Genomic DNA, 26,427 nt, shown 5'->3' with positions numbered 1-26,427 from the left:
GGGCTCGTTCCTTCTCACATTATATATAAAATTATGTCAAAATGTTGACCTTGCGGAACGTGGTTCTTCCATATGCCCACATGAGGGCAGGCAGAACCAGACACCTACACTACCTGCACACCTAAACCTGTTTTTTCAAATGTCTGTTGGAAGGGTGACATAACAATAATATATCTTCTGTAGGTTCAGCAGATCTTTCGCTTCAGATAGTAAATTTGCAAGATCCTGTGGAACTCAATTCTGGCGTCGAGTTCAAGCCATTTTGTATAGCAACAGGGATGCCACTTCCTAAATCTGAAGAATTCAAACTCTTGAAGCAAGATGGAACTGTCTTAAGGGTAGGCTCCTGATGCTTTGTGCTATTTCTAATATTTTTTCTAATGATTTTATCTGTAGTTAATACATACTATTGTTTTTATGCATAATAGGTAATTTTGGTATTCTGGGGTATTAACTTATATAACATTAGCTTTTCAGCACATATGAAAATATGGAGTAGACCATTATAGATGCTTTTTGTAGATATCACTAAACTGAAGATATCATTGAAATACTCCAAAATGCCCAAATTTTTCAGGTCCTGTACATATTTTGTAATTTCAGCCTGATGAAATTTCTACCAGTAACCGTTCTGAAGCCATGTTTAGAATTAATCGAATCCTGCCCGGTGATACAGGAACTTGGGTTTGCAGTGTGCAGACAGTAGCAGGAATGGCAGAGAAACCATTTCAAGTTACAGTCAAAGGTAAAAGCATTAATTTCTTCAAGTGTCTTTGTCTCTCTAGTTTTAAGCACAGCTTTATACTCTAGTATGGCTGAGCTTTCTGTTCTCTTCACTGCCAGAAAATACCTGAATAAATATTTAAAGTTGGAATATGAAAAGAAACCCATTATAAGTAACATACTAATTATGTATCTTGAAAGAATAAGTGTAATGATAAAGTTTAGAAGAAAACCCAAGGGTTTTTTTTTAAATATCTTAGCTATCAGCTTTAGTGCATAAAGCCCCATCTGTTTTGTGAGAGTTTTGACGAGCATGTTTCATTCTCCTAAAGATCTAGGAATAACCAGAGTCTTACTGATATAGGAACCTAAAAGGTTAGTTTAATACTTGCATTCTTGTTCAGTTCCTCCTGTGCCACAATATGCCCCAAGGCTGACAGACAGAGGACATAATTTTCTCATAATTGATATTAATGCTGAGTTACACAATGGAGATGGACCTGTTGTATCAACAAAGCTTCTGTACAAGCCAGCCAAACGTTATCAGTCCTGGATGTCTGTGGAAGGTAAGAGGATGTTCTTTAATTCCCTTTCAGACAAACTTCACCTACTAACTGAAACATCATGTGTTTCTGCTCTTAATAAGCCTCAAAAGACTCTACAATGCATAGAAGTTAAACCTTTTGTGACTGTGTGACTCTATCACTATACATAGTGTTCATGTGGATGTGTTACACCAACAGTAGTCAGAACTGTATATTCACTTCAGGAACAAAATGTTTTCCCCTCCTTCCTTAGGATTAAGTGTACTCAGTATTGGGCCCAGTTGTTTTAAACTCCTGTGTAAACAGAAGGTTTTCAAAAGCAGTGGGCAGTATGGAGATATGATGGGGCATCTACTATCTTGTGTTGTGTTCATTGTGCCCCTAGTGAGACAAATTACTTACCAAAATATTTATCAGTAATGGTATGGGCAAAATGAAATGAACTTACGAGTTCAATGACCTCCAGATAAGCTTCCAAATTTTATGTGTACCCTAAAATACTACAGGAAACATTACAGGAACTTTTACAACTGTTACTAAATCAGTATAACCCAAGATCCGTGTACAGAAAGAACACTGACTAAGCAACCAGTATTGTTTTGTCCTGAAAGAAGGGTGGATGAAGCCACCTTTGGATTAGGCTGGAGCTCAACTTAAAAATATTTTTTTATACTTCTGGTTAGTTTATCCTACTGAATCAAGAACAACAACTAAAAAGGGAACCTGAGTATCCTACCTTGTATTTTCCAAACATTTTCTCCCATAACATATTTCAACACGGGCCATGGCTTAACTTTCTTTTGACTTTTGTTGTCAGTAAAAGGCACAACTAAAAGACTGGACAATTTGGAACCCAAAACTGAATATCAGTTCTGTGTTCAGCTGAGTCGGCAAGGGGAAGGTGGGGAAGGCCATCCTGGACCACAGGCCAGCTTCACAACGGCTGCACTTGGTAAGGCACCACCATGGCTTTTCACAAATGTGGTATTTCTGCTGTTTATCTCTGTGGTCTGTTCCCTGATCTCTGCAATAACACTTTCACTTGAGAAAAAACGGTTGTACTTGAAAACTTTATAGACTCCTTCAAAAGAATCTCAGGCAAAGGGATATTGAAAATAAAAAAAAAAAGGCAAGGTTAAAAAAAAAACTCAACAAACCAAAAAACAGAGGTGAAGAAAATCAGAAAAAGGCAAAGCTATTGTTTTACCTGATTTAGAGATGAGGGATCTGAGAAAGGAAAATTTTTATATTTTGGCTGGTTTTGCAGCAGAGTTGGAGATAAAAATCACTTTTTTGCCATTCTTCCTCTTAGTATTAGATCAATTTACTTTAAAAATGAAGATATTTTAACAAGTGGGAAATTTTTTAGTCCCTTTAGGATAGATCCCAAACTAAATACTGACATACAGAATAAATGAGGATTGCACCAGGACCTATCTAGCATGACAACAGCTGTTGGCTTCTCACATCTAAAAAGTGCATCTGCAACACCAGCTCCTTGAAGATACTATTTTATTGGCACACCATCTGTTGATAAGATACTGTGGCACTATCAACACCTTTTAGATGTAACTTCTGCCACATTGTGTGGGATGGCTGAGAGAATTATCCTATGTCACCCCAAACTGGGGCAAGTGGTTGGGAATAACTTGTACCCCTGTTTTAGCTTAGATACCAGACATGAAATGTTGTTCCCTGTTTCACTGTGGCTTTTCCAAGGTCTTCCTCCACCAGAAGGTATCACTCTCTTTCCAAAAAGTATGACATCACTGAATTTGTCATGGCATCCTTTAACACTGAGGACAGAGGATGATATTCGTGTTGAAGTGGAAAGGAAGAGCGTGAATGACAACGGTGACGAGAACAGTGTTATTACTCAAGTGCCAGGAAATATGTCCACCTTGATCATTAAAGATCTTGAGCCTAGACAGCAATACATGTGCAGGGTACGGGTGAACACCAGGTCCCAAGGAGAATGGAGCAACTATCTGTATGCATGGACTTTCAGTGACAGTAAGTGCTGATTCACATCCTTCTGTTTAATTCTTCATGTTACCCCCAGTGATGAGACTAATTGTCACTTGATGACTACATTAAATGTAATCCTTTATTTTGGTAACACTTAGTTCCTGATGATCGCTTGTGGTTGTTATTGCTATTATTTGGAAAGCTCAGCATCCAAAGGAATTCTTCTGCTGGATATTGTCAGGAACTATTAATGTGGGTTTTTTTAAATGGAGAAAAACAAGCTTGAGAATCCACATCTTCATTTCAGTGCAACTCGTAGTTCTGACACAAGTAGCATTTTTTCCTCCTCAGAATGATGAGCCATCACAGTCCACTACTCCAAGCTCTTTTGTTTCCCAATTCGGCTATGACAATACAGAAATAGTCAGCACTTAAAGAAGAGAAGATACAATGCAATATAAAAGCCCTGTGAGCAAAGTGTAGTCGAGTGTGCTACACTGAAGACTACCCTTGAATTCCCTGAGTGTGAGCAGTGTGCTTTCACAACACCTCAACAAAGCCTCTATGTGAATGAAGTACCTCCAATCAGCTGTCCATCTGGATGGCTGATGCATGACACTGCCCTTACCACACACTGGAAAGGTGGGCTTCTTCCTCCTTAGAGGTCATATAAGGAGGACCTCAAGGAAATCCTACATGTATTAGTGGAAGTATCAATGGCTGTCATGGGACACTCCGCTTTCCTGAGCTCTGACACCAAGCTGCACTAAGAACACGTAAAGGTACTGTTTTCCAGGGGAAGTTAGTTAGCTTGGTATTCATGGCTGCGTCCACAAGTGTAGCACTCAGCACTGCTGGTGGTTTATCTGATTAGATTTTTAGAAATGCTGGTATCAATTTCTTTTCTTTCTAACAGCCTGGCAGGTAATTGCTCTCTGAAGCAGGTGAAAGCATGAGACCTGGGAATTACAAGGGAATGATGATTCAGTATAAAAGGAAATTAATCCTTTTTGCATTAATCTGAAAGCAAATATGGTGTAGCTTGGAGAGAACTCAGAGGATGTGTATCTTCATCCAAGACAGTATAGTGAATACCACTCTGCAATATGCTGTAACTCCTTCCTATCTATCTGTAAGAAGGAGCTAGGCACTGCATGAGATAAACAAAGGTTCAAAAGAGGTTCCTTGCCTTTCTCAATGTTCATAGTTTATTTCATGGTGGTCCCAGGACAAAAGAGAAGGAGGATCGCAGGTAACGGTCTTCTCTAGGAAAAGGTCAGGGAGGGAAATTTGGCTCTTGTCAATAGGATAGGGACAGGAGGGAAGGGTTAAGGCATTCCTTATACCTCTGGTATTGGGTTACAACATCTCCCCGTTTTCTGTTTATTAAGTGGGGGAAAAATATTAAATTTATTTTGATTGGGATTATGATTTTGCCCACCATTTGTAATTGGTGGGAGAATTAGATTGTTTTATGTTTTTCATTTCTATGAAAAAAACCGAGGTAGAAGGAATGATACCATTAATAGCTTTAAAAACTAAGTGACATAGAATCCTGAACACAATTATTACAAGGAAAAGAATAATAAAGAATAACAAAATTGTTTTAACTATTGAAGTCCACCACCCTGAGAACCCCCAGCCTTTGAACAGTTCATTGAACCAATCTTTTGATTCTTGCTTCACTTGTCTTATCAAACTGTTCATGTTTCAGAGGCCAGCGTGGACATTAGGAGCTTTTGAGGTCAGATCCATGCAGCAAAGTCCATCAAATTCTTGGCATTCATGTCCATGCAGTAGCAGAAGAAAATCTATAGCAGCACAATTTTGGAGTGTGGCCTGCCTGGTAATTTCCTCATCTTTTAGGAGAGAACTGATGGCAGTTGATGTTAAATTTGCCTGTTTAACAACAACACTGTAGGTGGCCTAATTCACCTAGAGCTTTGGCTGCTGCGACCCACAGAAGAAACACGGACACAGCAATTTTTTTTTTTATTTGGCCCAATGGAAAATGTAACCATTACAGTTTGGATCCAAATTGTCAGCACTTGTTTTTTGTATTTTGTCAGCCGATTTGTTTTTGTGGGTCCAATCACTAATGAAGGTTTCGTTGGGTGCTAACAGGGACAACTGCCCAAAGGTACATGGCCCTCCTAGAAGCCAAGAAGGAATCCCTGCCCATGCCCGGTCTCCACAGATTAAAAACAATCCCTTTGGGAGACTTTTGGGACTTGAATACGTTGGAGTGCCCATTGCAATGTGGTTTAGAATGTTACACCAATTTTTGCCATGAATTCTCTACGAAATTGTCGTATGAGATGGAACTTGTTAGTGTTAGTAGATTTTGGGATGATATATAAATGAATGTAGTATTGTGCTGGGTAGGAACCCAATAACTCTAATTCTTGAGGTTCCTGAGCTGCTTTGGGCAACTTTGACAGCAACTCTTCTATGGGATTTTTACTCATTACAGCTTGCTGCCTAGGATTTTTGTAAAATGGAATGGTGTGTGACTTGGCAAGTTCATTTGGCTTCTGTATTTCAAAGCTGGCTGAATATTCTCCAACCTTCAATGGGACCCCTACCAGGCAGGTGGACATAGGATCCTTTGCTGCTGCATTGGACAGACATATGTTTTCTTGTTGGAGTGTCTGTGCCAGGGTCACCCAAACGTTTTGACGTGGTTGAGGGATGATCCAGGCCGCTGCTAGACTGTTCAGTGTTAACGAGAAGACAACTTGGAAGGGGTTCTTCACAGGGTTGAGTGGAGGGTAGGTTTCCTCTAAAAGGAAAAACAAACATTTTAAAACACATTAAAAGTCTTTATCTGCCAGAATGTACTTCTTTATGAAGATTTTTTCTCTTCTTTCCGGTGGCATCTTCTTTTTGAAGCAATGGCTACTTGCTTCTCATCTCCTTCTGCTGGAGCTGGATTTTTTGGAACAAAAGGTTTCACCCACTTCTGGGGAATCCACTGGGGGCCTGAGGGAGTAGATATGCACACATAACCATGTCCCCAGGTAACAAGCTCATAGGGACCTTTGGTTTACCATGTTTCTGAGTCCTTAATCAAAACTGGTGGATGCTGAGACAATTTGAACTGTTTACTGCCGTTAAAGTGACATACCACAGGAGGACTCATATTTTCAAATGAACAATTCAAGAAATTGATAGTGAACAGGGTTTTACAGAGCTTTTGCTGTGGAGACATCCACACAGTGGAACTGCTCTGTCTAGCAAGGACCTGTTTGAGCATCTGGTGGGCACGCTCAATCACAGCTTGACCTGTGGGGGATGCCAGTTTTATGTTCCGCTCCCCACTGCTGAAAAAATTCCAGGAACTCCTTGGATGTGTACGCTGGGCCATTATCTGTTTTGATTTCCCTAGACATCCCTAACACTGAAAAGGCTTGCACTAGGTGTTGTTTGGCATGCACAGCTCTTTCTCCTGCATGGGCAGAGGCATAAACTGACTGAATATGTGTCAATACTTACATGTGCATATTTGAGGTGACCAAAACTGGGAATGTGTGTGATATCTGTCTGCCACACTTCACAGCTGCCAAGGCCCCGGGGATTAACCCCCATACCCAGTGATGGCATGGCCTGGAGCTGGCAGCTGGGACAGGTGGCCACAATAGCTCAAGCCTGACTCCGTGTTAGCTGGAACTGATTAACCAACCTGGAGCATTTTGGTGGTATTGCTGGTGGCTCAGTTTTGCCTGTTGGAAGATGCCAGGGAGGCTTGCTTTCTCAGCTGCAAGGGAGTCTGCCATTTGATTCCCTTCTGCGATTTCTCCTGGCAGCCAGCTTGGCTATTTGGGGCAAACCTCCACAAATTCGACATCAGCTTCCCAATGCTGAGTCTGTGGGTTTCTCCAAGTCATCACCAACTTGTGAGAGGCCCCTGATGCATCTGTGAACACTGTGAGAGCCTCGAGTGGTCTCTGGCTCCTCTTCTATGAGGAATGAGGTGGAATTCCTCATTGAACAACTTATGAGCTGGGCCGTGGACTGATATTTGTCCACTGTACCTGTCTAGAGATATTTGGAGGCTGGCATTGCTCTGGAGCAAGTGCTCAAACATCTCTTTGGTCAGCCTTTCAGGAGAGTTCTTTCTCTCAGAAAGTTTGACCAGGAGGTGAATGCATGCAAAGTCACAACCAGCCAGCTCATGCAGTCTCATCCTTGCCTTCTGAATCAGCTGAGCCATCAGCTCTTGTGGCTGAGTGATGGTTTTGGATCGTTGATGAGAGAGGAAGACCCATTCTATGATTAAGAGTGAGTCTCTCTGCCCCTCAATCCACTGGAATATTAGACCATGCAGGTGTGGCAGTTTTCCCAACACAATGAATTTGAAAGGCAGCTCGGGCTGATAATGGTGAGCCTGCATCTCTGCCAATGCTTTCTGTACCTTTTTGATTGCAGTTTTTGCCTCTGGGGTCATTTTCTCTGGGAGAAAACAGCTCTCTCTCCCCCTTCAATAAATTGAAAAGGGGTTGTAGGTTCTCATCAGTGAGGCCTAGTCAGGGCCTTACCCAATTCAAAGATTCACACAGGGAGTGGACATCTGCTAGGGTTTTGGGATTACAATTGATTTCCAATTTCTGTGGGACAATGGTCTGTGCAGTAATCTCTAAGCCCAGATACTTCCAAGGTGGCATCCTCGGAACTTTGTCTTCCTGCAATTGAAATTCAGCAGAGGTTAAAACTTTGTGTTGGAGTATCAGGTTATTGGGAGCACACACAAGCATATAATTGATGTAATGTAATATTATGGCTTCCCTTCTCTGTGCACTCACAGGGGACAGAAATGAGGCTACATACCACGGGCAAATGGCAAGACTGCACTTCATACTTTGTGGAAGCACTTTCCATTGGTAACACTTCATTGAGGCTTCTCGATTCATGGAGGGAACTGAGAATGCAAACCTTGGGGCATCTTCAGGGTCTAGGGGGATTTGGAAAAAACAAACAATTTTTGATGTCTATTACAGCCAATTGCCAATCGCGAGGTAATACTGTTGGAGATGGTATCCCATCTCAGGACACCATGTCCTGAATTACTTTGTTTATTTCTCTAAGGTTATGTAACAGTCTCTACTTGTCCTTCCCTGTTTTTTTTATTACAAAGACCAGGAGATTCCAAGGGCTCGTTGTTTCTTCAATGTGTTTTTTTGCCAATTGCTCCTCTACAGGTTCTTCAAGTGCCTTAAGCTTTTCCTTTTTCATTGACCATGGTGCTACCCAAATTGGGGTGCCACTTAGCCACGTTAATTTCTGGGCAGGGCGCTCCACAGTGTCCATGTCTAAAAATCCCGAGGAGTTTTAGGGATAATCATTCTAATTCCCCTCTGGGACATGGTGTCTCTCCCCCATAAGGGACACTTGTAATCTGTAATAAGCGGACGGACACTTGCTAGTTTTCCATCCAGCCCCTCAATTTGCACGATGCTTTTTGATATTTTTGACAATTTGATTCCTCCTATACCTTGAATTTTTCCAGCCACAGGTTGCAGTTCCCAGTGTGAAGGCCATATCCTTTCTGGAATGATCGTCACATCTGCACCTGTGTCAAGCACTCCTTCCACATGGAGATGATCTGATTTATGTGTAAGGTTGCATGCTAAAGAAGGTTTTTCCTCACCCACCATTTCTACCCAGCAGGCCTCAGGTGATTTTCCATCTGCTGTGACCTCTGCTGGAATGGGAATGGCTTGGGCTAAGATTTGCCCTATACACAGGTAGAATGGTGGTTGAGAACAACGTGCTAATATTATGAGGCAGGATATTTTTCCTTTCATGATCATGGGGGCTACTTCAATTTCTGAGGGTGTGTGTGCTGTGTCTCTAACAACAAAATACTCACTCTCCATTTCCATGTGAAATATGGTTACATCTATTGACAAGTCTACTGTAATAGTTGTCCAGTCAGTAGACTGAAATGAAAACTTTGGTAGTCTCCAGCCTGAAACGACCACAAGGCTGTCGGACCTGGTTAATAGAACATTTGACATTTAATTTGTTTTGTATACCCACACTTTTTATCCAGTTCTCCTCCTTTGTTTTTAAGAGAGAGGCTTTTGCCAGAGTAGTGCCCACAGTATTTATATCTTTGCACGTTATTATGTTAATAGCGGGCTCGCGCTGAACATTCAGGTTTTTTTGTTTGTTGGATTTTTTTTGCTTGTTGGATTTTTTTTGTTTGTTGGATTTCTTTTGTTTCTTGTTAAGAGGGCATTCCTTAGCGAAATGTCCTTGCTTTTTAAACTGGAAGCAGGTGATATGCTGCAGCTGTTCAGGTGGCACTGGTTGCTTCTTTGCTTGTGGTGTTTCAGCTGCTGCAGGCTTGGATGCTGCTGGCCTTGGATTCCTTTCTGGTGCACTGAACAGCTCTGCTTTACTGCAGCAGGCTTCTATCATTTGTGCTAAAATTGGTTCTGGATACATAGGAAGACTTAGAATAACTCTGCAATATGCTTTATTGGCATTTCTCTGTGCCCTCTCTTTTATCAATTCTGCCTGGGTTGCTGGATTGTGTACTTGTCTTTCCACCTGTGTGCAGACGATCTACAAATCTTAAAAAGTTCTCAGAATCATATTGTTTAACATGAATATAACTACCAGTTACTTTAACTGTTGGCAATTGATTAAAAGCTTTCTCAGCTATATTGCAAATTTTATCTAAAACGAATTTAGATAATACTTGAGTTTGTTTTTCAGGGCAATGGAAACTTCCCTCAGCACATAAATGATTAAGTATAATATTATTATTTTTAGAATCTTTGGAATTGTCAGGGCTTTGGTGAAGCTCTGTTGAAAGAACTATTAAAGAACATTTCCAAATATTAAACCATAATTCATATTCTGAGGGAGTTAGCAAACACCTGAAAAGATCCTTCAAATCATGAGGTATCATCTCATTTGAAGTAAAAGTTGCTTTCATCATGCCTTTAAAATTTCACTACTTCTACCAAATTCTCTTTGTATTTTACTAATTTCTTTTTTATTTTGGTATGATAGAGGTTGGTAATTTCTCTTGCCATTTCTCCTACTAACATAGACTACAGGAGCACCTGATGGTATATAGTCTTCTAAGTTTTGAGATTTAGGGCTAGGTGTCTCTTTATATATCAGCCTCGGAGATAGTGCAGCCTCCCCCACTGAAGGGACAGCATGGCTGCTGTTAGCTGAACCTTCCCCTCCCCCATTGCCTGCAGTCCCTAGGTTATCACTCTCTCCCTGGCATTTCCTGTAATTAGGAGGATTGGGATCTGTAACCTGAGCCGGGAAGAGGTGACGAAGGGAACTTGTGCGTGTAGGGTTACACAGGAGCAGAAACGGATTATGAGAGGGGAAAGGGAAGGGGGCAGGGAAGGGGATTGAGGAGAAGAAAGGATTGTGGGAGGAGGAAGCTGAAGCATGACTGCTGCCATATACCATGCAGTCCCCACTGTGAGACAAAGGAAAGTTTCCTGTCAAACTATTATCACAGTGTCCATGAGGTAAACTGAGTGAAAGAGACGGGTATACAGAGGATTGTCTAGTAGGGTGTTCAGATTTTTCAGAACTTGGTTATATGGGAGGAGGAAGCTTAGTAGCTTCCTGAGGTATTTCTCGTATTTTGCCCTTTTCAGAGACTGGGGAATTTGGAGGAGATGGGGGAGTTTTAAAGGATTGATCTGTGGCTGTCTTTTGTTCTCTGTTTCTAATAAGCATTTGCGTACTTGTAAAAATATTGGAAGAAACACAGCAGCATTAGAATTAAATTTCTCTACCTTAGATGTTAATAAATTTCCCACATTATCCCAAAATAAAACTGAATTTATATTTTGTAATTTGCAGTCTGGAATTTCAAAAAACAGCCAAGAGACAAAATGCTTTAACAGTTTTTTAGAAATTGTCATTTCTTCAGCATGTAAAATTTCTTGAATTTGGGAAAACACACTCTTTTGATGTGCAGACAACTGTGCACCCATTATGATGTTTTAAAAGCGATCTGCGCAATACCTTATACTTTCGCACAACACCCACACAAACAAAAATGACTCTTTTCTGACCCGAAATTAAAAAAATGCCAGGAGAAAAGGGAATGCAGGGGTTTTTGTGATCTGGATGATTTAACCTCGAACACGTGTCATGAGTTCTGCTGGCTGTGCCAACCCCGGGGGAGCCCTGTCACCTTGCACTGCTTTTGTGGGGCTCCCAGGTGCTGCACAATGCCAGAGCCATGAGCTGCACTGCTCCGAGCGGGGTTTGTTTTTGTGGTTCCTGTGTGCACTGGCAGGAGCCACTCTGCCCGAATCGCTGCTGCTGCTGCGGCACTGCAGGGTCCTAGTGCTCGTTCCCACTGCTGCGCTGCTGCCAGCCCACCTGGGAAACTCCCTCCCCACCACTAGGGGCAAATTTTGGGGTTCCTGCCTCCCACAAGGGACTTTTTACCTGTCCTGCAGACCTGGGCTGTCGTGTGGTTCGTGGAAGCTGTTTATCCTTGAGCTGACTCACTCTGGCACTAGAGTAAAGCTACTGGCTCAATCCTGTACACCTGGGGCTGTATAAAAACAGCTACCAAGCATGGAGGTAGTTGATCGACCTAATAAGTGTAAAAATCCCCAAGTGTGATTTTAGCTACCTGTGGGCTCTTAATTTCAAGCCCCACGTTGGACGCCAACTGCAATATGCAGTATCTGTAAGAAGGAGCTGGGCACTGCATGAGATAAACAAGGGTTCAAAAGAGGCTCCTTGCCTTTCTCAGTGTTCGTAGTTTACTTCATGGTGGTCCCAGGGCAAAAGAGAAAGAGGATCTCAGATAACAGTCTTTTCTAGGAAAAGGTCAGGGAGGGAAATTTGGCTCTCTGCCAATAAGATAGGGACAGGAGGGAAGGGTTAAGGCATTCCTTACACCTCTGGTATTGGATTACAACACCACTCCAACCTCTGCTGGAAGCATGGAATCCTGCTACAAGGATGACAGCCCATCAAGAGCATAAAATTTTTGCATCCATTTGCCACAGTTCATCAACAAATTGTGTTTGTTTTGGTGCAGAGCAAAAGTACCGAGGAAAATGTTTTGTTCTCTGTGGAAATGAGATAGAGGTGGATGTACACACCAATGCCTTGTGTGTTTGTGTTTGTTCTCAGGAATCCCTCCTGCACCAAACAACATCAAGTTTTCTAACACCACAGACACATCCTCAGTCATCTCTTGGACAGCTGCCGAGGGTCATTCCATCTCCTCCATCATCATCAGCTACAAAATTTATGGCAAGGCTGAGCACAACCACGTTGATATTATCATCAAGAACACCAGCATTACTCAATATCACCTCAAGGGCCTCGAGCCAGATACTGTGTACCAGGTTCAGATTAATGCTCAGAACAACATTGGCTTGAGCAACCCAAACACATCATTTGAATTGAAGACTCTTCCAGAAACTAAAGGTCAGTTAATCTGCCACACTGGCTTTGCACAAACCAGGACTGGTCGTGTTAACTAACTAGCTAAGAGACTCTCATGGTACTAATTTCTTGATCTGAGTTTTTTTTTGCTCTTAATTTTGATGCACAACACAGCACCAAAATTTAATTCTTAATTCACTGCATGGTATTGATGAAGTGACAATATACGCTGTTTGTGTATATCCACTAAAAAGGGCCCAGTGACTCAAAAATTGAAGAAGCTGCATCTGGCAAGATCATTGGATCACTGGATGTGGCCTCATCTCTGCTCTGACTGAATTCAACAGAATATGCAGGTGCTCATGCATCTGAAATTCAGAGCAACCAATGTTTCTGACATTTTTGGAAAACAAAGGGATGCATCCTTAGGTCTGTAAACAGTTTACAAGCCAGGACTGTTCAGTTACACATTCCTAGTATATTGCTAAATTCAGAAGAAGCTGAAAATGATAATGAATTCTTATGTCCTTCCTCAACAGCTCCATATGAATCAAAAGGAGGCAAAATGCTGCTTATTGCTATCCTTGGCTCTGCAGGGATGACCTGTGTAACAATTCTCCTGGCCTTTCTCATCATGCTGCAGTTAAAGCGAGCCAACTTCCAGCATCGAATGGCTCAGGCTTTCCAAAATGTGGTGGTGGGTTTCCAGCTTCCCAGTGTCAGTTTGGTTATTAACTTTAGCTCATTTTTTTCCTGTTTTTTCTTCCAGTTTCTTTTTCCTGGCTTTCCCAAACCTTGTCTTCTCTTTAGGTGTGCAATTAGTACTGTTGTAAAGCTTCTCTACTAGGGACCCCAAAGGTAAAGCCATCACAGTTACAGGCTAGGAAGTAGAAAACTTGAAAAAAGATTTGCAGACTATTTGCTGTACTGCCTCTTCTGCCTTGTCACACTTGTGACTTTTGTATGATAAGTACCAAGTCAGACAGAATAGTGGAGCCTGTTCTGCCTCTGTGAAGTCCTGCCTGATTTTGATGAACAACCAAATATTTAATGTTGCTTTTGAGTATCAGCAGCTGCTGGTACATATTTATCCTTTTTCAACCTGGGGACAGTACACCAAGTATCTGTCAATGGCAACATCACAGCTTTGGCTGTGAGAAAACTGCTGAAGGTTTTAACATCCCATGGAGATATCTCTATACACATGTATGCATTTGTATCCTGCTGCAATCTCTTAATCCCTCTGCTTTCTGTGCTTTTCTCTGCCTTCAGAGGGGAACCTGTGGAGCAGAATGAAGCTGGCCCAAAGAGCTCTTCCACGTGTATCTAAAAAGGTTCATTCACAAACAGTGGTGGAGGGCTCAGCCAATGATCTGATCAGTCTGCAGACCACACAGAGTAGCTTTGTCTCCTAGTCCTAACATTTTTCCCACAGCAATATTTCATGACAATGTATAACTGAAGAGATGTCTCCTTAAGTATGGAGGAAGACAATTTCCTCTCTCTGTATTTCCTTGCTTCTTCTTGGCTCACAATTCCTACTGAGCCTGAACAAAACAAGATTTAATTAAGCCCAATGTGAGTTTTGAGATCAGTTTTATTACACTATTTTTCCCCATGTCCTTCAGAATGATTATAAAACTGTTCAGGAGGCCCCAGTCCAAAAGGTACTTAGAAACAAATAAAAAGACTGATTAATTTTGTGGATCCAGGCAGAACTGCTTGTTGCACCTAAAGTAGGTGTAACTCTCTAGTGTACTCACTCTGTATATGTAAGAGATGGGTTGAGCTTTCTCTCTCTCTCTCTCTCTCTCTCTCTCTCTGTGTGTGTGTGTGTGTGTGTGTGTGTGTGTAGATGAGTGAGCAAAGATGTTTGGGAAATGTAAGCAGGGCATTGCTCACTGAAGTAGAAATCACAGTTAATACAATTTGCTTAATTCTGTTGCAGAGGGAAGAGCCAGCTCTGCAGTTTAACTCAGGTACTCTGACTCTGAGCAGGAAAGCCAAAAACAGTCCAGATCCTACTATTTATCCAGTTCTTGAATGGAATGACATAAAATTTCAAGATGTGATTGGGGAAGGTAACTTTGGGCAAGTCCTGAAAGCACGCATTAAGAAAGATGGCTTACGCATGGATGCTGCAATAAAAAGGATGAAAGGTAGTAAAACCCAGGGATTCTGACTAAAGCGTTTTCTTGATTGTGTATTCGAAATGTTTATCTGTTGTATAAAATGCTTAGTATCCCTGTTCTCAAGCTAAAATAAATATTCAAAATTGCTAATTAAATTGTATCAGGTGTCACTATGCCAAGATTTGTCAACCGCTGTATTTCTTCTGGGTGAAGCTGGTTTCTATTTCTCCTCAGTGGTTCACATGATTAACTGGTGTATTTTTCAATTCGTAGATCAGTATGAGCTTCACATGAGTTCATCTGCAAGGCAAGGTGCATTGGATAGATAGGAGCAGAGAGCTAGTCTTGGGGCACAGCATTTGTTCATCTTGTTCACTTCAGCTATTCAGAGACAACAGCACCTATGCATCTGTATATACACATACCACGGGGATGATCATCAGTTTTCTTTTTTTCTGTCATTGGGTATGACATCTACGATCCAGAGAGAGCTACAATGCCTACAATACTGCAAGAATGTGCATGTTTTATTGTAATTCACTAGGTCATTGTCTAGGCAAATTGAAAAACACTTTTCAGTGTGATGATTAATTTTATAATAGCCAAGGTCTGCATATGGGGCAGAAATAATCAACAGCACACATAAGGAGGGATCTTTAGGAAGCTACTTTTCATAAGATCTGCTGCAATATTTTTCTCAGGTAAGAAGGCGAGTGACAGGATGTATTAAGATGCTTACTTTCTCTGCAGGTAGCTTCTACAGATATTAATTTCTCATATTTTTTTCTCTGTTTGAAAAATCGTTCCTTTTTCTGTATCTTTCAGTTCTTTTCTGTATCTTTCAGTTCTTTTAATGTATCTTTCAGTTCTTCTCTTTCTACTGGGGTTGAAACAGCAGTGGCCCAAGCATCTCAGACTCCGCAAAATTTGGAAACATATTATTTTAAATTGAGTTCAAAGTAAACCATAAATGCATGTTTTCTTGATTTTCAGAGTATGCCTCAAAAGATGATCACAGAGATTTTGCTGGAGAACTTGAAGTTCTTTGTAAACTGGGACATCATCCCAACATCATCAATCTTTTGGGAGCATGTGAACACAGGGGTAAGATACTACTGAATGCATGTACTTTAAAAATTAGTTTAAAAAACCCCTCTCATAATATAGCCCACACAGTCCACGGAAACACTAGCAGATCTGTGTACAACATTTGTTCAAAGGTCAGATAAACTGGTCTTTGGATCCCCAAGACCACATTAATACTCCAGAAATCATGTTCAACACCAGATCTAAATTCCTCTCTACTGCTAGAAATTAGCCTGCTGGACATTTCCCTCTAGTCTGTTTTATTTCTTTTTTCACTCCAGATAGTGTAAATTTCCAAAGGCTATTACTGACTCTCTCCTACTTTGTGATATACTCACTATCTGATGTTTTGTTAGGATATCTTTACCTTGCTATTGAATATGCCCCCCATGGAAATTTACTGGACTTCCTTCGGAAAAGCAGAGTACTAGAGACAGACCCAGCATTTGCTATTGCCAACAGTACTGCATCTACACTTTCCTCTCAGCAACTTCTGCATTTTGCAGCAGATGTTGCCAGAGGGATGGACTATTTGAGCCAGAAACAGGTCAGTCTTCAGCTCTCTATCCACTGAAAGCATGCCAAATACTTCTCTGGGAATATGCCCTTTAATTAAATTAATTTTTAATTGTCACTTCTACAGCACCACTGAATGAGATTTATTTTCTTGTCTCCATATAAATCTATCAAGTACTATGTCATGGAGAATTGTGGAAGAGGCATTAAAACTTAAAATATGGTAGTTAACTGCTTTAATTTTCAGAGAAAGTTGAAAATCTTCTTTTTAGTGACATATCATGCCAATTTCTTTGCTTTATATTCATATTCCAAGTGTTTGCAATATAGCAATAAAGTAATACATGTCAAAATCAATTATACTGATTTCCTTATTTTATTATATCATTGTTATCATCATCATCATCGTCATCATTTTAGTTTATTCATCGAGATTTGGCAGCAAGAAATATCTTGGTTGGAGAAAATTATGTTGCAAAAATAGCTGACTTTGGCTTATCCAGAGGTCAAGAAGTTTATGTTAAGAAGACCATGGTAAGGATCAAAACAACTTGATACAGTCTGTTTTCATAATTTTGATTTTCTATTACTTAATCTTGTTTTCATATGAACAAAAAATGTAAACTTACAGGCATTACAGAACTGATTATTTAAATGTTATTAATTACCATGAAAAATATGAATGTTTATTAATATAGACATGAATACATCTACTTGTAAATAAATCCTATAGCATTACTATAATATATGATGTAATTTTAGATTATTTGTATGTATATGGATGACAGTAAAACAGATGTGTCAAGGTGGTCTAATTCTATTGAACAAGGCCAAAGTTAGCAAGAAGGTAATCAGACATACATCAGGACTGTCCAGAGCTAATGCCTTGGGAGATCTGAAAGAGGAAGATACGTAAAAAGCATCATATAGCTATAGACTAGAAATAGCCCTGTGTTGTCAAGGCAACAGGATGGTCAGAGGCATCATCTGAGGTACTGTTTACATTTGATGCTGACTGGATCATTTTTCTATTAGCTTTCATGTGAACTGTTCATTTGGAAAGCAAATCCTATCATCATAGGATCATAGAAAGATTTGTTTGGAAAGGTACCTTCAAGACCATCTAGCTCCAACCCAAACTTTCACTAGACCAGGTTGCTCAGAGCCTCATCCAGCTTGGCCTTGAACACTCTCACACCCACAGCTTCTCTGGGCTACCTGTTGCAGTGTCTCACCATTCTCACAATAAAGAATTTCTTCTGTAAAACTGCACAAGTTAAGTTTATTTACTTGACAAAGTTTACTTGCATAAAGTCAGTTTTCATTAAGGTAACACAGAATGATTGGTGGCATACAAACTAATTTATTGCTATACCAAGAACTGAAAAATAAACTTTTATGAAATAATTTCCAGGGACGGCTTCCAGTGCGATGGATGGCAATTGAATCTTTGAATTACAGTGTTTACACCACAAATAGTGATGTGTAAGTATGTGTTCAAGTGGCAATTTTTAAACAAATAAATATATTTCCTTATCAAGAAAAGTTTGACAGCTATCATGAGACATCCACTCTTAACTCAAAATCCTCAGTAATCATGTCAGCATGAGTGACCAATGGAAGCAAAAAATAAAACACATAACAAAAAAGTTCTATTTCTTTCTTCATTGGGGTCTGATCAAGTTCTGTGTTCACAACCTATTGGATCTGCCCCACTACTTTAGCTGTATTTCTCATTCAAAGTTGGAGACCTAATCAATATTTGGGAAACCCCGAGGAAATCTGTATTTTATTTAGGAACCTAGAAATTGAATTTGGAAAAGCAATTCTGTAATTACAGTATTTGCTGAAAGTTCACAGCCTGAGAAATGTCTTTGCTTGACTCAGTGTGAATTAATTTTTCTAATTTTCCTGCTTTCTGATTCTACAAGCCCCATCATTATACAAAACTGTATAAAAAATACAGAAAAACATACCACACTTCCCTGTATTCTCTGAATACTAGCAAAACTACCTGCCTTTTAAAAATATTAATTCCTGTTGCATTCTTGTTGCGCTTCATAATCTCTCTCTGTTGCAGATGGTCATATGGTGTCCTCTTATGGGAAATTGTTAGTTTGGGTAAGTATCTGAATTTTGAACTGCACAAATAAACAATCTGCACCAAGGCAGTTCCATTCACTCAGTCTTTTAAAAAATGCTGTTTCACAATAGTTTTCAATTTCCTGGTTGTTTTTTTTTCTACTACATTTTATTTAGGTTCAGTAGGCTTGGAAATGCAATTGTCAAATTTTCAATTCAGTTACCATTTTAAGTGAGAAAGAACCATAATGACCATGTTTTCATGACACTATAAAACCCAGGCCATATCTAAATATAAATTCCAGAATATCATATGATTTATAGCCTTAATACAGCGCGTTTTGATTTTGGTGAGTGGATTTTCTCAGCTTTCCTGCATTTTGAATCAAGACTTCTATTTTAATGTTATTGCAGGCTGGGGGACTAATTACCTCCTACTCCAAATATTCATGAAGAAAACTTTTGAACATTAACCTTCAAATCAAATTTAGAATTCATTTCTGCAGACACCTCTAGCCACCATGACTGTGATACAGCCTTGCACCACTCAAAATCATTGTGTTACACCTCTCTTGTGATTTGCCCTGGAGGTGTTCCCATGCTCTGCTGGCCAGCAGATGCTACTGACTGAAGTGTACATTGCCAACTGGGCTCTGGATTTGTGATTTGTTCCTGCCCTTCCTTACTAAATGGGTTTGCACTAGATATGGATGCAGTGTGGAAAATCAAGAGTCTAAGCAAGCAAATAGCTGCAGAAAGGGGCAAAATCAGCTGACAGCAAGAGCTCCATGAGTGCACACCAGATGTTCTTACGATGATGCTAATGAAGGAATGACTTGCCCAGTGATAGCAACGCTAGTGAAAAAACACTTTGAAGACTAGCAGATCCTGGCCCTCAGACTTGTAGAGAGAATTAGACCAGCCACTGAGAAAACTGACACTTAGTTTTATCATTCTCCTCCATATTGTGCATCAAGCAGTAAGGAAGCATTAACAACAAAAATGTACTGTGAAGCATCCCCCAATTTTGGATTAATTTAGCTGTCACTATGTCAGTCATACTTTTCCAATTCTATTATGAAATTAAACTTTCTTTTACTAAAGCCTGCTTCTGTTAATGCCAACGGTTAAACTTTAGGTGGAACACCATATTGTGGAATGACATGTGCAGAACTATATGAAAAACTCCCTCAAGGGTACCGACTGGAAAAGCCTCTCAACTGTGATGATGAAGTGTGAGTATTGCCTTAGAAAAAAAAACAAAAAGAAACAGAGAAACACAACCTCAGCTATAGAAATTAGACGATTTCTATAAGAAACTAACAGACTCTTTTTTTTTTTTTTTTTACTGGAAATTATAAAAACTACATTAAAAAAATTAAAAAATGCAAAAGTGCTTTTGTACAGAGCATACACTGTTAATTTTCTATGAATACTTTCCCAAGTACTCTGCTTCAGGTAGTTATCCTGTTCTTTAGACAACATGCCAGGGTTTTAGCTCTAAGAGAGCTTTTTGATTATTCCAGAGTAAAAGAAGTTCTTTTAAGTAACCAACTACAGAAAATGTCATTTCAGTTTCAGAAATCCATTTCCCTCTGAAAAGCGGAATGTGCACAATAATTAAATTATCAAAAATTTCTAACTAGAACTTAGGTACCTAAACTATGACATGTTGGTGTTGGTTTTTTAAAGGTATGACCTAATGAGACAGTGCTGGAAAGAGAAACCATATGAAAGACCATCATTTGCTCAGATATTGGTGTCACTGAACAGGATGTTAGAAGACAGAAAGGTAAAACTGTTTTCTATAAATATATGTGTATATAAATGTACCTATAATGACAGAATTAGGCTATGTGTAATTTCAACATTATTTAGGGTTCTTCAGGTAATGTACCTTGCATCACACCTGCTCTGTTTATTTCCTTTCCAGACCTATGTGAATACTACCCTATATGAGAAATTTACTTATGCAGGCATTGATTGCTCCGCTGAAGAAGCTGCTTAAGATGGGACAAATCTTCCTTCATCAGTGATTGATCACAGAAAACCAAACTTCAATCTGCTGGAGCTCAAAATGTGATGTGCTGTGTAGAACTGTGTATAGCTCTAACTATATACAATACAGCAACACCGTTTCACCACAGTGTGTATATCACACAGTAACCTGTGCCCTCACAGGCTGTAGAAGTGTATATACTGCCCAAAGCAGCTACAGACTGAAGCCATGAAATCTGTTTTTTCAGACAGGGTTTTCTTTTTTTCATAGTCATGTAGATATAATGTCTACATACATATTGTAATGCATTAGGTATTGCCATCTTAGAGGTTTTGGCTTATATTTTCCAAGAGTTACTCATAGCCAAGTGGTAACTTGGCAGTATTCCATATACATTTCCTTGTGTTTGAAACAAAAATGCTGGGCAGTTAGAGTGCAACAACAGCAGCTGCAAGCCGGTGTGCTCAACAAGGATAATTAAGACAGACTCCTGTTTGAATGCAAAGTCAGCTAGTAAAAATAATCTAGTCAAAAGTTCTGTTGACACTCATAAGATATAAGGCATGCTATTGCTCTTTCTAGTGTGACTGTCAGGTTTTGCTCATATGCAAAACATACATTTATTTTGAAGTGTTTAATACTATCACAGGCAGCCATACAATAATATTCATGAAACATAGTGTTGAGAAGTCTACTACATATTGTAAACCACAATTTTACAGCTCGCCTGGATATACAGGAGATTTATTCCATTTGTATTTCATTTAAAAATTTCACTGAATACCTATAAATTACTACCTATTATATACAAGCAGGGCTTACTTATTTTTGTTTATTTTACCCTCTCATTCTGCCTATAGTGTGGTAACAATATCCTACTCAAATGCTTCAAAACAGTGATATTTGACATGCCAGAAAGGTCCCTAGTTCTTAGGTAAGACAAATAGAGACAGGCTTGGCTTCAGGTCCTGGTGTCTAGCCAAGTACGAGGGATTTGGTGGATTTACTGTATGCAAATTTTACATATTAGCAAAACTTCGTGTTTTGCACATATGTTCCCCTCTTGCCCTTGACTTACCAGCTCATAACTGTCCATCAGACCACAGTGGCTTCCCCATTGGGTGCAATAAGTCATCCCCTAAGACTTGGAGAAAGATGCTTGAGAGAGTGCAAGATTTCCATTTCTGATTCTTACATTGTGGATGGGTATGTGATTGGTTACAAGGTGGGGGTATCCCAGCAGAATAGAGAGTAACATGAATGACATACAACAGACTAACTCAAACAGAAGCACCAAAAGCTCCATTAAAAGGGAAGAAGCCAACAAACAAGGGTGCTGAGATGACTTGTACGGCCTTGAGATAGGTAGAACTTGCACTGTAAATCAGGTGCTAGATGTAAACTAGGAGTTTATTGTTGGGGATTAAAATAAGTTTACTTGTAGAATATTAGAAATTGTCTGTGTAGGTTAAAGTTTAATTGTAACTTGCTTTTTCCTTAGCATGAGAGCACCCTGCTCAAACCTTAGAGTAGCTGAACTTTAAATGAACTCTGTTATCATAATGGCTAAGCAGGGGAGAAAACAAAGAAAGAGTGGTTATCTTCAGGTAAGGGCTGAGACCCTGGAGGGCCCCAAGACTTCCCCAGCAGTAAGATAAGAGCAGTTAATGGCACATGAACATGGAGAATCCAGTGAGGTGTTAGAAGACCCCAGACCATAAATCACCATAGGACTAAGAAGCTCATGCAGGGCACGTGATGAGTGCGTGAAGGTCAGGTGCACAGAGTGTAAGGGTACAAAGGCCCAGGGATTTCTTTGGTCAGGGTCCCTCTCTGGTGGCATCCAGTTCAAACTGAAATAAACTGACTCTGCCTTAGAACCCTGAGTCTGATCTCTCCTTTCACATTTAGAAAGAGCACACCAATTCACTGGAGCACAGAACAGCTCAATGAGGAAAAAAAAAAAATAAAAAAGAGAAAAAGAGAAACAAACCCCACCATATTTTTCAAAAGAGACTACTCGGCCAGTGGTTTTGCCAATGGGCATTGCAATTACAGCTTAACTACATTCTTACCAGTCAGTGAGGTGAATAAAAATGTACCTCCAAGGGTGTTTTCTAGACTTCCAGGCAAACCTGGCTGACAACATCTGCTGGAATTCCTCCATTTTCTGTACAGAACTTTTCACAGGTACAAAGAGATTCTTGTCTTATACTCTCATACATTTCTAACAAGCAGACATAAATTACTATTCTGCTACTTGATGTGAAACTCTCCTTCCGTGGCAAATTTTTCCCCAGACCACTATGTCACAGAAGTTCAATAGCTCTTAATACTCTGCATTTTAAGAGCCTAAGTCCCACTGTAAATTTACCTGCAGGACAATTAGGTCTCCTTATAAATAATCTTCTTATATTCTTTTATAGTGTAGCACATAACAACTTTCTACATTGTTTCTCTGCACATATCTGTGAGCTGTAGGGAACTGGCTGTAATGGATGTAAAGAAAGCAAGAAAAAACAGTTTAAAGAGAATGTGGAACTTAGAGCTCAGTAGATGGTGGTGCTAAGAAACCAATAATTCAAAACGGACAAGCCCCATCCAAAATGGGAGCTATGAGGCAGAGACCAGGAGGACAGGCTACAGAAAGGTGGGCTTAGGAAAACAGCAAAACCACAACTGTTCCATTATTTGGAACAATCATTAACTGTTGTCTCACTTTTCAAGAAATTTTGGCCCCCTTTGTAAACAGACATTGCTCAGATTGATGGCAAGTTATAACACCTGCACAGTTGAGAGACCTTTTTCCCTGCTGCTGTGCTGCAGGATGATTTAGCAGCTTTACCTAACATGGACATACAGAGAGAGGACCTATAGCAAATGACTTTGTACCACTTCATCTCAAAGGTCAAAACTCTCAGCAGACACTGATGGAAGTCACTCACGCACTGCAATTCCTGTTTGTTGTGTTGATGCACGCCTGGCTGGCCCAGCTTTCCCTGGTGGAGAATAACAACAAGGGACAGCTCCCTCACACCCTCCAGGACACCATCTGCACCCACCTTCATGAGTGACCAGTTCTGCTGGCATAGAAGCTGCCCGTCACTGACTTCAGCAGCAATAGCAGCAGCAGCAGTTCCTGTACCTGATCCCTCACTCTGGGACTGGGCTGGACAAAGGACACAGCACACTGCCCCTGAAGGACATGACTTTGGAAACAATCACCTGCCACTGCCTCCTGCTGTTTGCAGTAGGGTCACACCAGCCTGAGGCACTGGGCAGCCCTCAGTGCCACCTGGGACAGCAGATGACAGGTCCTGGCTCTGAGACCAAACACAGGGGAACTCGTCCTCCAGACTGAGCTTCCAGATTGAAGAGACTGCGGCCAGCAGCCACTCTAAGGGCAGACAAATGAGGCTCTCCTGCATTTCAGCTGTGCCACACAGCTACACAGCCCTGGGGAGCAGCTGCCAAGCCCAGGGACAAGGGAAGGCACACAACGAGGGACAAAGCCAGTCAAGCACAGAGACTTTTCACAATTGCTGAGCCCCAGACAGTCCCCAAGCGTGGCGTCACCCACGAGTTGTTCTCTGCTGACAAAGAGCAGATCCTGCACGTGCCTCCCTCCTTGGCCAGGCACATCCCAGACAGTTTAGTCTCCATTCTCCTGTAGTGCCAGCAGCCATACCCAGGTTCTTCAGTTCCACTTGCAGAGTCTTGTACCTAATAGACATGGGCACCTGGGAAGTGGGAGCAGCCACAGAGGAGACATGTCCACTGCATGAGGCAGGAATCAAAAGCCTCGGTGTGCACAGCTGAAAGCCTGTGTCTCCACAGGATGTTTTTGCTGCCCTGCTCTTCATTACCTTTTGGTAGAAATGCAATTGCACTTTTTTCCTCATGCAGAAATCCACGGCTGGGAAAAACCTGGCCAGTAAGCAGTGTTCCAAAGGCAGTGTAGGATGGAGTTAATAATAAAGGGAAGAGACCTTTCCCAGTTTTCCCAATTTCAAACCACACCAGAACACCCACAGGAGGGACTTTCCACCTTAGAGCAAGAGTGGCCGATTCAGAAATGAACGTAGAGCAGTATTCCCTGGGTGACCAGGAAGGGAATCCCACAACAGGCTTGGGGGTGTCTAGGACTTTTATTCTTAGTGTGGCTGTGAGCTGGCATTGGAGAAAGTAATGCTGGAGTGCTCCTGGTCATCTCTCTGCTTCCTGCATCACTTTGCTGCAGGGATGACAGCAATCAGGTGTCAGAAGAGGCTGGATAGAGGCTCTGCTGATTTGAGAAATGGATGCCGCCCAATGGGAAAAAGGAAAAAAGAAACCAATTGGAAACAGACAAAGGATAAAGGAACTATGATTTTCAAAAATTAACTTTTAACAGGGTCAAGGCGGATTCCTCTAGCACTCAGAAACACACAGACACAAGCGGCACAGGGCAGACGACTCAGCTCTGGCTTGCAGGAAGAGCAGTGTCTGCCTTGGCATGCCCCCCTCTCCTGTGCTGACTGGCATCTTCCTCCACAGCAGGGGCAGGCAAGGAAGTGGCCCGGTCACCAGCTCCCTCTGTGCCACAAAACCTGGCAGCAAACCTGCAGCAGTTCTCATCTATCTGAGTGGGCCAGGCAGCACATGGGGCTGGCACCAATCCTGCTCAGCTGTCCCTGTTTGGCTGGCAGAAACCTCTAAGATTGGAGCAAGAGGGACAAGCAGACAGCCCTTGGATGCTCACTGTCAGCCCAACACTGCTTCCCCTTCCCATGGCCAAATCTCAGACTTCTTGCTTGGATGTGTTTTCACTGGGTTCTTCCACCACCAACACTAGTTTTGGCCTCCATACACAGCAGCATTCTTCAGCAGTTTTTTTACCACAAGGTAGAGATGAGTGCATCTCCAAAATACGGAGCAGAGCCACAGGAATGATCAGAGGGTGGAACATCTCTCCTCTGAATAACAGCTGAGAGAGTAGGGGTTGTTCAACTTGGAGAAGGTTTCAGGGAGAACTTATTGCCACCTTTCAATAGTTTAAAGGCTTATGAGAAAGATTGGGATACATGTTTTTAGCAGGACCTGTAGCAAAACAGGAACAGGAAGTGGCTTCAAAAATAGTTTAAAAAGAGGCTAGTTTCAAATTGAGATTGAGGAAGAAATTGTTTATGAAAAGAGTAAACACATAAACATGGCACAGGTTGCACAGAGAGCTGGGAAGTGCCCCATCCCTGGAAACATTCAAGATGAGGTTGGATTGGATTCTGAGTACCTGATCTACTTGAAGGTTTCCCTGATCACTGCAGGAATGGTTGGAGTTTGTGACCTTTGAATTACCTTCCAACCTAAACTGTTGTAATAGTCTACTTAATTTTCATATGAAGAGCTCTGAGATGGGAGATTAATATGAGTTGGGGGCCATCTGATGTTTCGGAGTTTAGTGAGTGAGAAACATGTTACATTGGGCAGCTGGTTTAGTGGTAGCCACTTAGTTTTTTGCCTCCAGAAGATTTTGGCACACCCTATCCTGTCCTTGCTCATGTGCAAACAGCAGTTCAGAAAGTTGAGGAACACAAGGAACAGCTGCTTCTACATCTTTGCTATTTCTTCCATAGCTTTGAGACTCAACGCCTAGAGAAAAATGAAACTTGAGATTCTACGTGGTTTTGTCATATCAATATGTGGTCACCTAGACCCCATATTTTAAGTTCCAGTCTGCAGTGTCAGTTTCTTCCCTTGAAGAGGCCTGGTGGGAATTTTTGTACACCAAAAACGAACCCCAATGTAGCCACAGCTATTCCACATCCAGAAGGTCTTTTCCGATTTAATTGGCTGACCTAGTTAGAAGGAACTATGTCATCAAAAGCACATTTTTCTTTTTTGAGGACTGAAACCAGCTTTACAGCTATTTTAAAAACTAGGTTTGGTTTACTATACTATTTTCAAGGATTTATATTTAAAATGAAACTCTGCAGTTCTC

General features: G+C 40.9%; 1 protein-coding gene across 3 annotated transcripts in view; it reads left to right on the top strand.

Annotated features, from left to right (window-relative positions):
* TEK (TEK receptor tyrosine kinase) overlaps positions 1–22,330 on the top strand; it is a 46,575-nt gene extending 24,245 nt beyond the window's left edge. Inside the window, exons 8-23 of one of the 3 annotated variants that reach the window (XM_079330895.1) lie at positions 184–338; positions 604–745; positions 1,128–1,289; positions 2,086–2,220; positions 2,988–3,281; positions 12,378–12,677; positions 13,175–13,332; positions 14,584–14,794; positions 15,761–15,871; positions 16,210–16,400; positions 16,790–16,903; positions 17,784–17,854; positions 18,450–18,490; positions 19,590–19,686; positions 20,144–20,243; positions 20,385–22,330. In XM_079330895.1, the coding sequence (XP_079187021.1) occupies positions 184–338; positions 604–745; positions 1,128–1,289; positions 2,086–2,220; positions 2,988–3,281; positions 12,378–12,677; positions 13,175–13,332; positions 14,584–14,794; positions 15,761–15,871; positions 16,210–16,400; positions 16,790–16,903; positions 17,784–17,854; positions 18,450–18,490; positions 19,590–19,686; positions 20,144–20,243; positions 20,385–20,459 (2,357 nt within the window). In that variant the 3' untranslated portion in view covers positions 20,460–22,330. The remainder of the gene's footprint in view (positions 1–183; positions 339–603; positions 746–1,127; positions 1,290–2,085; positions 2,221–2,987; positions 3,282–12,377; positions 12,678–13,174; positions 13,333–14,583; positions 14,795–15,760; positions 15,872–16,209; positions 16,401–16,789; positions 16,904–17,783; positions 17,855–18,449; positions 18,491–19,589; positions 19,687–20,143; positions 20,244–20,384) is intronic. The other 2 variants (XM_079330896.1, XM_079330897.1) reach the window with 2 other exon arrangements.
* The last annotated feature ends 4,097 nt before the right edge of the window (positions 22,331–26,427 follow it).

The sequence above is a fragment of the Erithacus rubecula genome (assembly GCF_903797595.1).
Source record: "Erithacus rubecula genome assembly, contig: SUPER_Z_unloc_1, whole genome shotgun sequence".
NCBI classification, from domain to species: Eukaryota; Metazoa; Chordata; class Aves; order Passeriformes; family Muscicapidae; genus Erithacus; species Erithacus rubecula.
This window is presented reverse-complemented; position numbering and strand designations above follow the sequence as displayed.